Source organism: Charadrius vociferus, unplaced genomic scaffold (assembly GCF_000708025.1).
Source record: "Charadrius vociferus isolate BGI_N301 unplaced genomic scaffold, ASM70802v2 scaffold611, whole genome shotgun sequence".
Classification (NCBI taxonomy): domain Eukaryota; kingdom Metazoa; phylum Chordata; class Aves; order Charadriiformes; family Charadriidae; genus Charadrius; species Charadrius vociferus.
Genome location: NW_009646844.1, coordinates 1,936,774 through 1,954,732, shown reverse-complemented (window position 1 = coordinate 1,954,732; position 17,959 = coordinate 1,936,774). Strand labels below are relative to the sequence as shown.

General features: G+C 37.4%; 1 protein-coding gene across 1 annotated transcript in view; it reads right to left on the bottom strand.

Annotated features, from left to right (window-relative positions):
* The window catches only part of CTNNA3 (catenin (cadherin-associated protein), alpha 3), a 518,658-nt gene that overhangs the window by 94,365 nt on the left and 406,334 nt on the right, over nucleotides 1–17,959 (bottom strand). Inside the window, exon 13 of the mRNA XM_009894002.1 lies at nucleotides 6,642–6,793. Coding sequence (XP_009892304.1) covers nucleotides 6,642–6,793 — 152 coding nt within the window. The remainder of the gene's footprint in view (nucleotides 1–6,641; nucleotides 6,794–17,959) is intronic.

Sequence of the window (17,959 nt, the reverse complement as noted above, 5' to 3'; positions counted from 1 at the left end):
AAGAGGAGAAAAGAAAAGAAATCTATCATTCCCCAACTACCCTGTTGACTTTAATTCAATAATTTAAGCCTGGGGGACCTGAAGATGTGGGAGGAGAAGGGCCATCCCTCCCTGGATGCAATAATGCATCTGTGCTTTGGCTTCCACTCCCATGTCTGAGATTAAAAGGGTGAGCAGCCACCTTCTCCTCTTCTATCTCCCCTCCTTCTACTTGAGATGTGAACACACCATCTGTTTTTTAAATCAATATATTAATCTGCTTTGCTACTAAAGAAGTTTTACATTTTTTTGTGGAAACACCTCAACTCTTAAGAGCAGATACTTGTTATGACAACTGTGGCAACTCCAAACTCTAAAGTATTTCTTAGGGTAACAACCGGAAAAATCCTATGTGTAGTTGTTTGCCAGAAAACAGAAATCGACTTTGTTTTTATTTGGGAACACAACTGACCTGGTACTAAATGGAGAGTAGCATTTAAAAAAATGCAGCACATTAAACTGAACTGTGTGTAGACTGTCCCCCAAAACTGTTGCAGTACACAGCATTTTGATATGACATCTGCAAGGTAGAGTCATAATAATAATGACTGAATTTATGATGCTAATACAGATCTAAATATAAACAAGTAAGTATTTGTACAACATGAGATGGCCTCCCAGGTATACTGTGGGGTAAAGAACATAGACATTTTTGGAAAACACATGTGTAGATGAATTAAGATATGAAACGTAACCTATGTGGGATAGCGCTTTGAGTTAAGTATTCCTCATAATAGTACCTCAAGGCTGGTAATCCTGACTCGAGATGTTAAAAAGCCAAGTAATTTGGCAAGGACAAATATCTGCCTGAAGCTTTTACTTGCACGCATACATATTTGATCATGGCACTAAAGAGTTTTAACTCATCTCTTACGTGGTTTCTGCAGCACAAACATACCATTCCCTAGTAACACCTTTTACGTGACTCAGGATAAAAACCTGAAAAAGGAACAGGTGTCCAACTATCCTTAACAGACGACAGGCACTTTTTCCAGTCTCTTTTTTAAAGGACATGAAATATGATCTCTTTTTTTCAGTCACATTGCATCCAGATATATCAATCATTGGATGACAGGACTGACAGAGTAAGCCATGAAAGCATCATTTGAAGAAGGTAGGGCATGGAAACAACTGCTTGGTAACAACCAGTATAGAGCACATTTTTTCCTAAATAACAAGGAAAGAAAATCCGCTCCTGGTCGAAAAAATTACAACATAACAAGTACTATGTTTATACCAGAAGCCTAGTGCATAAGTGAGCACAAGTGAAAATCCACAAGAAAGTTCCTGCTTTCTGCCAGGGAAGTTGACAAGAAGCTGAGGGAAGGAAAGGTCAGCTCTGACATACTCAAGTCAGAAATGGCAAGAAAGTGACGAGAGGTGCACATCCAACTGGCTTGCTAACTAGCGCTGCAGAAGTTCTTCCTCTTGTGCAATTGGCGTAGGATAGAAAAACGAAGAAAAAGGTTATCCAACAAACTTCCCAATTTATATTTATAATGAGTTAGCATCATTCATAAATTTCAGACCGACAACAATGAAGTTTACCAACAATGAATTGTTGCTTGTCTTTCCTCCCCATGAAGTCTCAGAGCTCTCTCGGAAAAAAAAACAAAACTATTAAGACTGCAGTAAATGTCTCTTTTCTCAAAGGCTTCCCTGCTTTGCTTTGCTTTCTCTAGCTTTTAAATAGAAGTTCAATTCATGTGTGCTACCGCCTGCATCTGACAGGATCTAACTCATTCCTACTACAGAAGTAAAAACAAGTAGAAAACCCTGCATGTGCAGGATAATTCTGTCATTAATAAAAGCAAAGGTAGAATTTAAACTAGGCACTTATTAACTGCCTGAAAAGAGAAACAGGATGATAGGAAGGTTTTCACCACTTGCTATCTTCCTTTCCGAGAAGTCCATGTTCTGAAAATTCCTGTAACTCTGCTGGATACAAGAGATCGAAGTCTGCTGTGATGTCTCTTATTGAGAGAAATCAAGTGTATTGAAGAGCTCACAAGCTCTGTTATGGATGAACTCTTACATTTCTTTAAAACAAAATGAAACACTACCCAGAATTTGCAACCAACAAAAGGAGAAAAAGGGAACCCATCCCAAGGGTATTCTGAGGTAACCGAAACATTTTAAAAAGGGTCATACTGTAGAAACCTGGATATGTAGCTAAACTGAGCCTGATTTTGCAAAGGAAATTAAAACCCTCAGTAAAAGACTATTAGCTGAAGAAATGGGAAGACAAGGAATGGAATGGGGATGTAGCGAGGACCTAGCTGAAATAAAAGTATCTAGGTATGACAGAAAACCAAAATGAATGTTTGCCTCAGTTTTCGGGGGGGACTAGGGGTGGAGATGATGTACAACATGGTGCAGAGAATGGCTGCTCAACAGTAATAAAGGCACAATCTGCAGAAGAAACACCGAAAGAGCCTAACACCATAAACTCTGAGAGAATCTATAGTCTCTATGCCAGAATTCTGAAAGAAACAGCACATGGAATACACACTCAGCAGAAAGGATTTTTAAGAAATGCATCAAGATGATGCACTGTATCGGATAAGAATTACAATCTCAATATATGTTTTCCACCTCTCAAAATTACGGAACGCAGGTTTCTCAATCACTGCTTCCATGAACAAAATAGTAGTAAAAAGCATTTTGAACAGAGCATACAAACATTTTGCTGCCTTTCTTCTCGCTGGAAAACTTGTAGCAGTTCACTCGTTTATCCTTCAATAAAAACAAAGAATTCCATGAAACTTGGTCAATTCTGTTCCACTGTTCTTGGTGTATTTCTGTTAGAATGACTTTATTACGTCTGCAGTTATCACTAGTTACTAGTCATTTGAAGTCGTTACCACTTTCCACTGTGTTTAATATCCCAATGGGATATTAGCTGTTACTTCAATCCAGCTGTCTCATACTCTTCAACAAACGATACTTTCATAGCTCCTTTTTGTTTTTAAAGAAGTTCTAGCATGTCTTAACATTATGCAACTTATAATATGTAGTCTCAAAAACTGTCAACCTGTTTCCTTTGACTCTTCAATGTATTTCACATGACAGAATTCTCTTTAATTCTATTCTCTACCCTGATCTATTTCCATAACAGCAATATTCTGATTAAAACACTACCCAGATAATGCCCAAATGTTCCTGTGCAAAATCAAGGTCCCAGAGCCTCTACAATTTAACAAAAATAAGATGCTTCAAGAGTCAAGAAAGGACTGAGGAATGTGGACACTAATAAGCACATGCAGCTATACACACTGGATCAAATATCTGACAATTTCAAATCAACAGCTTAAAAAAAACATCTTATGGGAAGCATCCTGCAGTTCCAGAGGCATTTCTAGTACTGCTCATCAGTGCAGCTCACCTTCCACTATTTAGTTGCTCTCGAGTGTTATTCAGATTATACCTGCAGGACTGAAATGAATGTTTTATGTATCTATGGTTAAGCTTGGACGTTGAAAAGCATATCTGATAATTTGCATTAACAATAGTATTTGGCAGCATTTTACAGTTAGGAACTCTATTTTTCAAAACATTCGCTCTGCGTAATTACATGCTTGAAATGCTTCCTGAGGAACTCATCTGGAGAGTTTCTGCTTTTACTCTGATGTTGAAAAATTGCCCCCTGTGAATCAGTGTCCTTGTTCATTTACACTTCTCAATTATATTCTGATCAACAATTTCTTTGCCTGCTTCACTTTTGCAAGCCCCTGTAATCAGCAACACATTGTTCTTTGGCAGAGTATCAGTAAGCCTCTGTAAGTTGGCCACAGAATACTTTTATTTCTTCACCTTCGCTGCTGTGGTAACAGCATACGTCTGAATAACCATCAGATTTACTAAAGATTCTTAGAGGCAGAGAGAAATGAAAATGGTATTGTCTGAAATGCATCTAATTAGGAATGCAAATACATCCTTACTCAAAAAATGAATGCCAGGGTTTCCTCATCACTCTCTGCGCTGGCAGTCAGTATCTCTAAGGGATGGCGGAACAGCCAATTATCATTTCACCAAACCTCAAAAAAACCCTCTCATGACAGCGTGTGAATAATGGTATTCATTAAGTAGAAAGCTCCACGTGCCCTTTTTTATGATTTTTTTTTTTTTTTTTTTAATCTCCTGAGCTTTTGTCAGGACTCTGCAATTGCTGGGCTGTTGAATACATTCAAATACAGTTGAATACTCTTCAAGCCAAATTGATTTCTAAGGCAAACACATACATTGCTTAGGTTAACAGGAGAGGTGGAGGCAGGCTCTTATCCCATTGGTCATAACTTCTTCAGTTCAGAGGAAGAGGAGGAGGAGTATCTGCTCTTTGCTACCCATAGCTTCAGGTACAGCCCACAAGGTAATTTCTGATACTCTGCTTTTTCTTGCCTTGTCAAATTGCACTTGCAAAGCAGCAGTGGGAGATGGCCCTGATAGAAATCTTTCTACTAATACTGTCCATTCAGGTGTTGTGCAATGACTTAACAGTTTTACAGACGCACTATGCCCTGGTACACATACACTGTACCCTTACTTTGAGTTATGCATATGTACAGTCTCTTCAGCTGAAAGTATTTTCCCCTCATGCTTCAAAAAGAAGTACAGGGGACATAATATCCTTTTCTTTTTTCAGTGACTGTCCACATACATACACACATCACAGAGGACTGTAAGAATGAACACTCAAGAGTTTCCTGCAGAGCAGCATCTGCGTCTTCACAGAGACTGACTGAAGCTTTGTTAAACTTCTCAGTGCCTTTCCCAAAATTGAAAAACTCCAGAAAGGAATAGTCAGTCATGATCATATGGTGTTCAAGCCTGAGATGACTGGACATACAAAAGACTTGGTCTCACTGAGGAACTGAAAGAAACAACTTCGTAGTATTAAAAAAACAGGAGTCCCTGAGTCACTAAGGAAATGCAGGATGAGCAATGTGGGCATTAAATGAAGCTCAATTGATCCAGAAAAAAAAAAAAAAAAAAAAAAAAAAAAGAGATGTCCTAACCAAAAGTCTTGGCCTGTATGTTCACTGAAACAGGAACTGATCAGAAGACCTAACAGAGGATCAGCCTCAGTCTGGTTTGTTTTGCCAGATAAATCCAACTCACATAAACTCCTCCTGTTATAGGTAAGATGTTGTATGTCTCAGGATCTCTCTTCAGTATATAAACAATTTCATAACTGACAATTGCAACAAGGCTGAGATATTTAAAAGATTTTGCACATTTGAATTCCTACTGAAATTTTTTAACTTATACGCTGCAATATGTTAAGATTCACTAATATTTTCCATATTAGAAGGGTTGGAAGGAACCTTTAAAAGCCATCTAGTCCAAACCGCCTACAATAAACAAGGACACTTTCCACTAGATTGGGTTGCTCAGAGCCCCATCCAACCCAACCTGGAATGTTTCCAGGGATGGGGCATCCACCACCTCTCTGGGCAACCTGGGACAGTGTTTCACCACTCTCATCATGACAAATTTCTTCCTTAGATCTAGTCTGAATCTACCCTCTTTTAGTTTAAAGCCATTACACCCCTCATCCTATCGCAACAAGCCCTCCCTACTAAAAAGTCTGTCCCCATCTTTCTTATAAGCCCCCTTGAAGTACTGAAAGGCCACCATAAGATCTCTCCAGAGCCTTCTCTTCTGCAGCCTGAACAGCCTCAACTCTCTCAGCCTGTCCTCATAGGAGAGGTGCTCCAGCCCTCTGGTCATATTTGTGGCCCTCCTCTGGACTCGTTTCAACAGGTCCATGTCCTTCTTGTTTCTTATGTTGGGGGCTCCAGAGGTGGAGGCAGTACACCAGGTTGGGTCTCACCAGAGCGAAGAAGAGGGGCAGACCTACTGGGCACAGTCGCCTGAAAAATGTTTTCATATTTAAAAGAAAAGAGGAATCTATTTCTTACTTTCTTCTCAACTAAAAACATAGTGCAGATGTATCTACATTTTTAACCATGTTTAATGCTATTTAAAAACAAAATTGCTGAACATACACATACTACAGCTCAGTTATATCATTTGAAATGCGATTTGTGGACTGAAGAAATTTGGGGGAAATTCTGCATCTGATAAAATTCTGTTTCAAATTCTAGAAACATGCTGTTCTGAAGCATTTTCTTAAACTTCAGGAAGAACACGAGGATAAGTACATTGTTTGTGATTATGTAAGACTGACAGAAATCAGACTGTTAAGTCTTCTGGTGTGAAGCTGACAAAACTTCAACAAGGTATTATCAGGATCACCTGAATATACTTTCCATTCCTACATACCACTAAATAAGGTTAAGGTTGAAGAGCTACAAGCAGATTTGGGGTTCTAGGCACAAGTCCATAATTAATGAAGTCAATACAGATCTTTATCAACCAAACATAAATAAATATTTTTACGCAACATTCTGATCTGGTTCTAGCCTTCTTGAGTTATAATCATGTGTATTTCATTGTAATCCCAATTTGCCAGATCAGTTCAATCTGGATATGAGTTTAGGAGCATTGTTCGTATACACAGTTCTACATTCTCAGGAGAATGCCCTCATGTATTGAACTATCACAGAAATGAACATTAAATGAACACATAAAAAACTTACCCGAATCATCATGACTGAGCATCTGATGTTATGAATTGTATCATATACCTTCTTAGAAATGTCTACAAACTGGTTATCGTCAAACAGATGCACTGTGTTCTTGCTTAAGCTCTCCAATGCAGTACTTACTTGACTAATAAACTCTGGAATCACTATTTAAAAAAGAAAACACAAACAAAATTCAGTGAGCATAGAAAGCATAAAATACGCACTTTTTCTTTCTGGCAAATTGCTTCACATTGATTAAAACCTTATTTTAAAAAAGCATTATAGTAATAACATGATTAGTTTTAAGTGGGAACACATTTGTAGTTTTTATCACAGTGATAATAATGCACTTGGTGGGCCCGTAAGTTGTGGATGATTATACAATACAACAAAGAAGAAGAAAGTTTTAAAAGTGGGGTTGGGGAAGCAGTTGCCAGTGATTTCAGTAGTAATTTTACTCGAAGACTCATGATGAAGTTGGAACCACTATTAAACAGACTCCTACTATTTCAGAATCTGCTTTCAGTCTGAATGGAGACAAAACTACCAAAACATCAATGCTTATTCTCCAAATTAAGAAGTCCCACAATTGTAACCTGGACTTACCAAGGCAGTTTACCTCATCTGATTGAATCAAACAAATTCTAAATTTTGATTCAGTTTGATATTAACCTGTCCTGTACCCAGAATGTCCTGGGAGTTTTCTTTTGGTGCTCCATGGCCTTATTTTGCATAGTGACCTGGTACCACTATATGTCCCTTGATCATTCACATCAATTAGAAGCAAAGGAAACCCAACACACAGAATACAGAATGAAGAGAGAATGCAGCTGGAAAATCCATCACGCACAAAAGGACCTCAAACAAGTACAGATCAAACTCATTTGCAACAACTCATTTCCTATCACTTGGAGACTGATGACACAGAATAAATGGAAAGTAAAGGGATCGAACTCAACTCCTGTAATATTCAATATGAATAACATAAACCTTGGGGAACAGAAGCTTTTTTCAGGCAATGTGTTGGTTTCAAGTATAACATGCTTTCCACCCCGTCCTCCACAATTGCACACTGTAATTCATAAATTCGTATCACACGAAAGCAACACTACCAATACCTTAAGTATGAATCACGTCAGGCAAATTTTGACATACGTAAGACATTTTTACGTAGACAAAGCTTCAGCTGAAGTCAACAGGACTTCTGAATTAGAAAATGTGGCCACATATACTTCAAATATTACGAAAGATGCCACAATAATGCTTTAACCCCTAACTTTATCTGGAGAAACCCGCACAACCCTTGGAGACATTTAAATTCACTCTTAAACTACAGTAACTTCACTGTCTTCAAGCTCAGCTGTTTCTCTCTACAGTGCAGAACAGTTACTTCATCGGTTAGTTCTCAGAAACAAGAAACTTAATTCAATTAATTCAGTGATAGTGGGAAGGTTCATTTTCTTCTGTAAAATAGGTCTCCACAAGTGTGAAACAAGGGGATGCCATTTAATTTGAAAAATAGGATATTTAAAATCCTTTCTTCCTTCTTCAGATTATCACTTGAATTACCTTGCCTTCTGAAAAGGTCAGTGGGAAGAACAGCTTTCTTAAATGGTATAGAAAAAAGACAAGTTACATTTTTCATTAGCAACCAAATGGAATAATTAGGGAGGGCCTATCTATTTAGGGCTTACTGAAATTGTGGTTTGTTTTTTTTTTTAAAGAAACACAAATACACAATTTCAGAACATGAAGTCTTTTTTTTCTGTTAAACAAAGATCTTGGCCCCTAGTCTTGTCAAAATAATTGCAAGTGTGGCCATTTTGAAGTAAACAGTAGCCTCATATTTTTACATAAAATTAGAACTTTCAGCTCTTCACATACATTGTAAAAATGCTGCAAAGGAGAATTTAAGAATTTTCCAGGAATTCAAGATTTTCATTGGTATAGTCAAATTCAGAGCCTCCTACACCCTCACTTCTCAGTTCATTGTGTTTCATAGACTCTCACTTGCAGTATGGCAAAGCACAGACTCCCTGCTCACCAGCGGCATTTTCAGTGGCTGCTAACTGCCCACAGGCCTCATCTTCTATAGCACAGGGTATTTCTTCTCAGTTATCTGTTCAGGCTCCATCCTGCACTCCATCCTCATTCCATATGCTTATCAATGGCCTTTTTATAGCTCCTTCTGAGGCCAAACTCATTATCACAGTATATTTGTTCATCAGAATGATTACATCGCTTATGAAAAAGGATTTTACACAAATACATATTCTATAGCTCATATGCTACTGGTGGAGTCACTGCTAAACCACAGGCTGCACTTGATTATAGAAAGAGGATCTCAGTGGCTTCCCTTTGATAACATTTTTGAGGTGGTTGTTTTTCATCAGCATTTTTACACACAGACACTTAAAACACAAGACTAAACTGTAATTCTAAACTAACTGTATAACCCGCTAATGAAGTACAAAAATACACATGGGCGACTATAAGGTTAACAAATAGTTCTTATTATTTGGTCATTCAGCCTGTAGCTGATTGGATAACTCCCCTCAAATCCAAGACTCCTTTCTTGACTGCATGTGATTTATTTAATTTTTGAGTTCCCAATCAAATCATTACTTTAAAAGAGGTTCTTGAGGATTTATCAGTTCTTATTCATGGATCACTGGCATCAAAAATATTTCACTTCACACACCCTCAAATGGTTCACCCATTGTTCTGAAACAGTGCATTAAGTGGACCAGAATTACATTAAAAACATGCATCTTTCCTGTACTCTGCTTTATTCTTCTATGCAGCTTAAATATAGACAAGTGGATGCAGGTAAAAACAGGTTAGACAAGGTTTTTTTCAATCTTTCAAAAGCAAAGAAAAAATAATCAAGTTCCAAGTAAAATGAAAAATTTCAACTATTATACAACAGAGAAGTATTATGAGATTATTACTTTAATATTAAAACACTTCTGAAGAAAACTTACAATTTCTATTTGAATTTTTTCTTTTTTTTTTCTTCTATGAAAATTATGAGTAAACGTCTACATGAACATCTGTAATCCTACCTTTCCTGAGGGGGAAGGTGTGGAAAGGAGGATGGTTTGGAAAATACCAATACTGCTCATAATTGTTGTGTTGAAAAGTCCCTAGACTAGTTCACAGGTTTCACACCATCAAAACACATTCTGCACTCTTCTTAAAATTAAGCTTATTTATTTTACCTTGTTTTAAATGAACAATACTATTTGTCTTTTCTTGTAGGCCATGTCTTCTTAGACCTCTAATAATTTTTGCCTGACTTTGTCATATTCAACCAAAACCGACTAATGAATCCTGTTTGCGGTTTAATAGCTGTCATGGCCCAGCTCTTAATTCAGAGACTACAACATCTGCATGTCACAATCACATTAGGTAATACAGAAAAGGAAACTTCACTAATCGCTTCATTCTAATTAGCAACTCTGTGCCTGTTATTTTGAATAACAAAATCATCAGGACAACAGGTTTTCCACTTTGCAGAAGGCCAGTGAGAACAAGTGAAAACAGGAGCCATTCTGCTTGCATGTTTTAATGAAGTTATGTTAAGTGATAAACGTCAGTTCATCAGCAATCAAAATAGCTTGATATTGAAAAAGCAACAGTCTCCACAGCTAAAACGTCCACACGTATGCAACAGTCACCTAAAGAATGCCTTAACAAAATGAATAACAGATATGACCTCCTAGAACTGATCGAAAAAAATTTCCTCATGAAAATAATCAAATCCTCGTCAGTTTCTGTTGATGACTTAGGATTCTAACAGGAGGAAAAAGCCCCATGAGAACTTCCAAAAGCCTACCAGAAGACAGATTCCAAGGAAGTAAGCAAAAGCCAAAAGCATGGTCATGTAAGGCCTAAAAATATGCTAAATGAACCTAATATGAAACTAGTAAGATCACACATCACAAAAATAAACCCGATTTGCAGGCAGGCAAGTTAGAAGAGATGAGTGCACCCTAGACCTGTGCCAAGCCACATGTTTCAACCCCTAAGCCTAATACCTTCTTTCAGCACACTATGTCTTTCTACTAATTAGCCTCCAAGCAGGAAAGAACAGCCCCACTAAAACCATGAAAACCATCCACCATTTAGGCAGTAAGACGGCAAAAAGCAGAGGCTCAGGTCTTGATAATGATCTCAGTTTGTTGCAAGACGACCTGAAATCACAGGAAGAGCTACAGGTCTGTCTACCCAAAACTGTCTGGGTAATGCTGTAGCTCAAGGTATCAAAAAAGCACTGTCTTTTGTCATCCAGAAGATAACTCTTGACAAAGAAAAACTTGACGCTAGTTAACACATTACCATTCCTAACCACAGGGCTAAGAGTGCACCTGACAACAATCCCTCAAAGAGACTTCTTTCAGAGAAGAAAAAAGAAAAAAAAAAAAAAAGGTGTCATTTGTTGATACTGAAGATTAAGAAACTGATCTCAGGGTACCCACAAATCCTGCAAAACAGTCTTCAGAACATCACTGTGTATCTCCCCATTTCTGTACATGAGCCTGAAGGAACTTAGGTTGCCGACAAGACCAGCAGGGCTCCTCAGAGCTAACCCAGAAATATGTGAATCCAAAGCTCTCAATCCAGGGAGAGAAAATGCTAGCCTCATGCATAAGCAATCTTTAGGAGCAGTATTTTTATGAAGAACTTCAGTGCTGCAGAGAAACCAGAATCCTACTGTTGGTGCTTCCAGAGAGATTTTAAACCAAAGAAGCTTCCAGAGTTACTCTAGAATAACATTTAAAGGTGAATTTAGTTGCCAAAGCTCTAAGAGGAAGGTGTGATCATAAGCAACATGAAAGGTATTGAGGCTTTCACTGCTGGCTAGACCAAACAACCTGAACAAGATGACTCTAAGCCTTCTAAAGATGAAGAGTAGATAGATGAAGAACTACTTTATTTAATCATAAAATTAGATGGAGATTGATTGTCTTGTAACATAAGACAGAATTCTGTGACATAGCAAAACTAAAAAAGCACTAAAGGCTGTCTGACTTAACAGCCTGCAGGGCGCTTAAAAGATGGTGAAGCCATGAAAAGAGGTTAATATGTCATAGCCAGGGTCTTCTAAGAATAGAAGCATAGCTATGGTATATGAAGGCCAACTCACGAGATCTAAGTCCGCTGTTGATGTTCAAGCATATGGATACATTTCTATCTTCTCGTTCTACAAAGGCAGTAGAGTCTAGACTTACGGAAGGATCCCAAATACATGTTTAATCCCTCCCCTTTCCAGATGTACTTACCATATCTCTGCAAGAAGGTTATGACTGCATCAGGAGAAAAGGAGGCTGAGGGGAGACCTTATTGCTCTCTACAGCTACCTGAAATGAGGATGTAGCCAGCTGGGGATCGGTCTCTTTTCCCAACTAACAAGTGACAGGACAAGAGGAAACGGCTTCAAGTTGCACCAGGGGAGGTTTAGAGTGGACATTAGGAAAGATTTCTTTGCTGAACGTGTTATCAAAGCATTGGAACAGGCTGCCCAGGGAAGTGGTTGAGTCACCATCCCTAAGGGTATTAAAAGACCTGTGGTGCTGAGGGGCACAGTTTAGTGGTGGACTTGGCAGTGTTAGGTTAACAGTTGGACTCAATGACCTTGACGGTCTTTTCCAATCTAAGTGATTCTATACGTGATCTCACATATTTTACCTTGAAAAAGAGTTAAAAAATTGGAGACAAGAGTTGAAGCGTTCCACATAAATCTCCAAGTCTCCCATTTCAAAAATGAGCTCAAAATTGTTCCAGGCACCAAGAGCTCATGAGAACTCCTAAAAGGCATAACCAATGATCTTGTATCTTATGTTACCAAGGAAATTACCCCTTGCAGATTTAGTTAATCTCAAGGTATGGAAACAAAGAATGCTGCTTGAAGTGGTTTTCCCTTTGCTTCTAAGTGTCAAGGACCTACCAACTCTGGAAAGCCTTTTCAGGTGGCAAGGTAAAAAACTACCTCATTTTCAGTAAGTAATCACATTACGTCTATTAAAAGTGACTGACGTGTTGACAAAATCCAGTTAAAACTCTAGTATTAAAAACTGTCCAAAACCACAATCCAACATTTCTATTTAAAAGTATTATACTATGTCCGTTATTTTGTTATTTACTGTTTAAATTCTCTTCGATCAAACAATTTAATTTCTATCCAAATTGTTCTCTAAACTAAACTAAGTTTTTCCCCAAAGAACATTGAATTTTACTCAATTGCTGGACCACATTAGAGTATTTTTTCATAGCCCACAGAAAAATCTATTGATCCCATTTTTTAAAATGCCTTCTATAGTATAGTTTCTAAACACCACACCTAATGATATGAAATACACTGGTTTTATATTAAATCAGTTATCACAGAGCCAATTACCTAGTATGCTCCTAACATTTAGTCATGTTCTTGGCTCATCAACTCTTTTCACAGCATAGGTATTTTTATTATTATGAGGAAAACTCAAGGCATTTTGAACAGAAGAAAGACAGAACTTAAAAAAAAACTGTTGTATCTCTACAAAACACCCTGAAAACCTGAACTCAGTTTTTCCCTACTTTATCTTACAAAGAACCTACTGAACTTTGAGAACCTGATCTAACACCTACCCATACCTTAAGGTGCTCTTGCTTTAACCTCAGTCGGTCTGGGATCACACTGCAATGGATAATCACCTTTGATCAGATCCCATATATGACAAGATGTTAACACACACTCCTTCCTAAATACAGGAACAATATTGTCCATAAAATGTGAAATTCCCTTCCTTTTCTAAGAGTAAAAGTTTAACATTTCTATTTCAGAGCAATGTACCATTGATCCTTTTAATTTCTGTAGGTAAAAATCATCAGGAGCTGTTGATTAGGAAAAAGAAATCTATTCTTGTAACAGACAACTAATAAATGATAATTTTTTAACATTCTTCTGACCTCCCTATTTAAAGGAAGAAGCTTATACAACCCTTAAAAAGAAAAGAGTTGCCCTGTACACCTAAATGCTGACTGCAGGTAAATGCTATTGGCAAGCACCTAGGGTATAAGCATACCTTCCACCCCTCAGGTTAACATTCCAGAAAAGCAACAATGGGTTAAAAAAAAAAAAAAAAAAAAAAAAAAAAAGACAAAAGTGAAAGAAAGGCAGAAACAAAAGTAGAACAAAAATGAAGAAGGAAAAACAAGTAGTAAAGAGTAGTAAAGCAGCAAAGGAACAGTTACTCTTCCATCAGGAAAAGCTATACGATTTTTCTTGTCATGGGAGGTAATTCATTATTTCTTCTCCCTGCATGCCTTTTCATCTCCCTCCATGCTTTTCAGCATAGCTTGAGTTCAATTTTTATTGCATTCATCTAATTTTGCTTAGCACTGAAAAAGTCACATAGTAAAAGGAACAAATGCTTGAACTCTGCCCTTCTGACAATGCTTTTTGATAATATATCCTGGAATTGTGCACTATGTTAGATTGAACTAATCTAGAATTTATTCATGGGAATGAAAGATTTGCTTTAAGGATGTCCTTCATCTTTCAGCAAGAAGTTCAGATGAGTCCTCTGGTGGCAGCATAAGCAGAGAGTTGTGGCAAGTGGTGTGTATCTCAAGTATTTTACTATCCCCCATAATCTGATCACCTAGCATGAAAGCCAGTGTGATGGGTATAGATAGTTTGCTTTCAGAGGATTTAAATAGTTTAGCTGAATTCCTGCAACTGGAAAAGTGAAGCATAAGCAAAGTATGGTTGAAAAGATTAAAAACACTGCTACCGCTTAAATGCAGGGTCATACTAGAGTAAATAGGAAATCTACTTAATAACTGCATGGTCTTTATTCAGTACTTCTTTATTTCATTTCACTCTTTGAGACCAATGAACAGTTTGCTCTTCTTGTGATTTAAAAATAAGCACTTGCAAATTTCTGCTGGAGTCAAATCTAAGAATATCAGGAAGTAAGAAAACTGCATATTCCAGTAACACAACTGTACTAAGTATTATGCCTATTCTTAATGTCATCTCAATACAAAATGATATAGCAAGAATTAATAAATAAATACAATTAAAAACATTTAAGCTATGGCAACTGCATTGGCAAAGGCACACCATCTGAAATAAAAGGGCTTCTTGTGGCAGAAGTCCGAGTTACACCACCCAAGGCATGCTATTTAGAATGGAATGATAGAGACACCTTCATTAGATGTGTTAAAAAATACATTTAAATAACAATGGAATTACTGCAAAGAAAGATTATTGTGCATTCACTGCAAAAGGCTGAATTGAATACTATAAACAGGTTTTTTTTAAACTCCAATCATTTATGACTCTGTTACAAATCCACATAATACAATGTTAATACGAAGATCAAGCTGTTTCTAAATTTGATTTCACTATGGTACACTTCAAGCCTGTATTTTTATGATACAATGTTAAATTGGTGACATTTAATTGTAACACTGTATCAGATGACTTGCCAAGACATACATATATTCATATATATATATGAATGAAAGGAATAGAAGAGCTTTGTGACTGTGTGCATTTGATATACCCCTTCTACTTCTTCAAATATTACATTCGTATTTAGTCACTTTTTTTTGGTAACAAGCTTATAGGTTATATGCAGGAAAAGGGATTAAGGTTTTTGGAAATTGTCGTACATGAAACACTTAGCTCATATTCCTCAATCACAGGCCAATATATGAGACACAAGACCTCCAAATCCCCCATCTTGCCCAGCCCCCCTTGAGTATTTAGAGCATAAAGAACTACAAATGATCTTTGTGGGATTTAGTATTTCATGATAGTTACTGCATACTGAAAGTGTACTACATCCTGAAGTAGTCAAGGCTGAGGCCTGCTGCATGTAAAAACAAGTTGCATACTAAAAGAAAGATATAATTAGTATTCACTTCTCTTTAACCCAGATGTATGCATACTAGAATAGTGAAACCAGAAACTGCATACGGCATTCTGCAACACTGCATGCACTTGCAGGTTGTAAGACTACTGGCATAACCGAAAAGCATTTAGTTAACACAGCTAGGCATATATATAAATATTTAGGAATTTATATATTTATATATAAATGTATAGAATAAATGTTTATTTCTAATATATGTATATATTTACATATATATTTATACGTAAGCTATGCTGAATGTATGACAGCAGTTTTGTGGTATTACATCTTTACAGCTAATAAGGGCAAGATTTTTAAGAGTTAACTGCCCTGAATATGAGAAATGGTTGATAATGAATGAGACCTAATTATTGGCAGTGTATACTGTTAATGAATGGCAATCCAGTAAATTGCTGCTTTCAAGTTTGAAAAGGCCCTAATTTATCCCCCTTTTAAACCCACGACAGGGATTCAACTTAGACAATTTAGACATATATAAAGTCACTGGTCCTTCGTAAGACAGCAGACTGGACAAGTACAGTATGGGTACGGGTAATTGCTTGAGATTTTGCAATCTGTGATCCTCTGGACTTTCCCCTACTCAAGCTCTCTCTCCACAGTCCTTGCACAGCCTGGCAAATGCACCTAACACTGCAGCTGGGCATTAAGGCAGTGCCTGCAATTAAACATCACAGTTCAAGATATTAATGATCACTTCAAGGGATCTTTTTCCCTTCACTGCACAAGTGTCCAGAAAAAACACAGAGAGGTGGTTTTGGTTTTGAGGGGGCAGATGCATTTCCCTGCATGAGGTATTAGAGGCAGGTCACAGCATCCAAAAGAGCAGAAAGATACTTTGTGATCTTCTAAATATTGTGCCTTTTTTAAAGCTCTCTACCTACTGCATTTTGCTGCCATGCTCAAGGACAGACTGACCATGAGATCTCCAATGAGAAAGACATTTCCCTCTAGGTCATACCAGCAAAGAATTTCAGATTTTTTTTTTCCGTATTTCTTCGCAGACAGTGTGGACCATGTGGGCCTGTCTTATCTCATCAATTCCCTGCTGTTGCAAGGCCTTCATGAGCTGTGGAAACATCCACTCCTTCTGAACTCAGTTCACAGTACAGAACAACATGACCTTCTTTACTCTAACTGAAGTCACTGGGCTTAATTTCGAGGCATCTGCACTAAACAGAATGGCTTGTGATACACATAAGATAAGGCTAGTAAATACCCTAAGTCTGTATCTAAAAAAAAGACGCATGCCTACTTTTCCTAAGTGAATTTCATGGGGCACACAGAGTCTTCAGTTTACCTTCAGTCCAGTTGTGGACTACCATCATGTAGTCCTCACTACAAAACTAGGGATCGTACAGCAGCATGATGACAAGGTTCAATGAAATGATACAGTTAAAGACTTCAATTTTTGGCTGCCAAGCTAGTTTTGAGGTGGCTCAGTATTCCAGTCGAACTTGCTACCAGGCCAGATAGTTGACATGCTACTACTGGTACCAGGAAGGCTGTAGGAAAAGGCAGATTGGGCAGGTGGCACCACTGCTCTCAATAAAAGCTACCTTTAGAGCTGTTGAAAATGATTGTGAATTGCAGCCTCCATTTCTGTAGAACTTGCTACTGCAGACTTCTAATGAAATTTTTTCTTCACTGGCTTTGTCATATCCAAGGCCAAAGCTCTACCAGCAAGAGCAGGGAGCCGACTAACACATCAGGCAATTTCTAAAGGCTACTGAACAAATGCTCCCAAACTGGGACACAGGAAATGCCATACAAACCATTAAGAGGAAATGGTGGTTCTTCTAATGGGGAGTCCCTTCATTACATGTTAGGGAGACTACATGAACAGAGAACAAGCTTTTCAGTAATTTAGGTGGGGAAGAAAAATCCCTAGAGTTCAATAATAACAATAAATTAAAAAATAAAATATCTCTGCAAAACTTGGCTGGTTTTAGTGATTAAGCATAATGCTATATACTGCTTAAGCTAGAGAATAGTGTTAATTAGCAAAAAACCTAAACCAGTCAGACTTTATGGGTGTTAATTTTGTTTAGTATGGTAATTCCTATAAAATTTGAAGTAATAAGAATATGCTTAACAAAGTATATAATTGGATATTTTAGGGTAAGTTAGACTATTCTAGTCTTTAAAAAGACTGAGTTTTGAAAAGGTCGTTCTAAAGATATTTAAAGTCATTTAAGAGCATTCAAAAATAATTACCTCTCTTGAACTAAAATAGAAATCTTATTAAGGCTGATCTAGAGCGCAGTACTGAAAAGATGACAGAATTCACTTCATGCAATAAATTCACCATTGTATTAGTCTACCTATTTGGGAAAACATGGAATGTATTTTTATTCCATGTGGAATACAACCCCCAGTTTTGGCTTAGGTTTTATATATTAACAT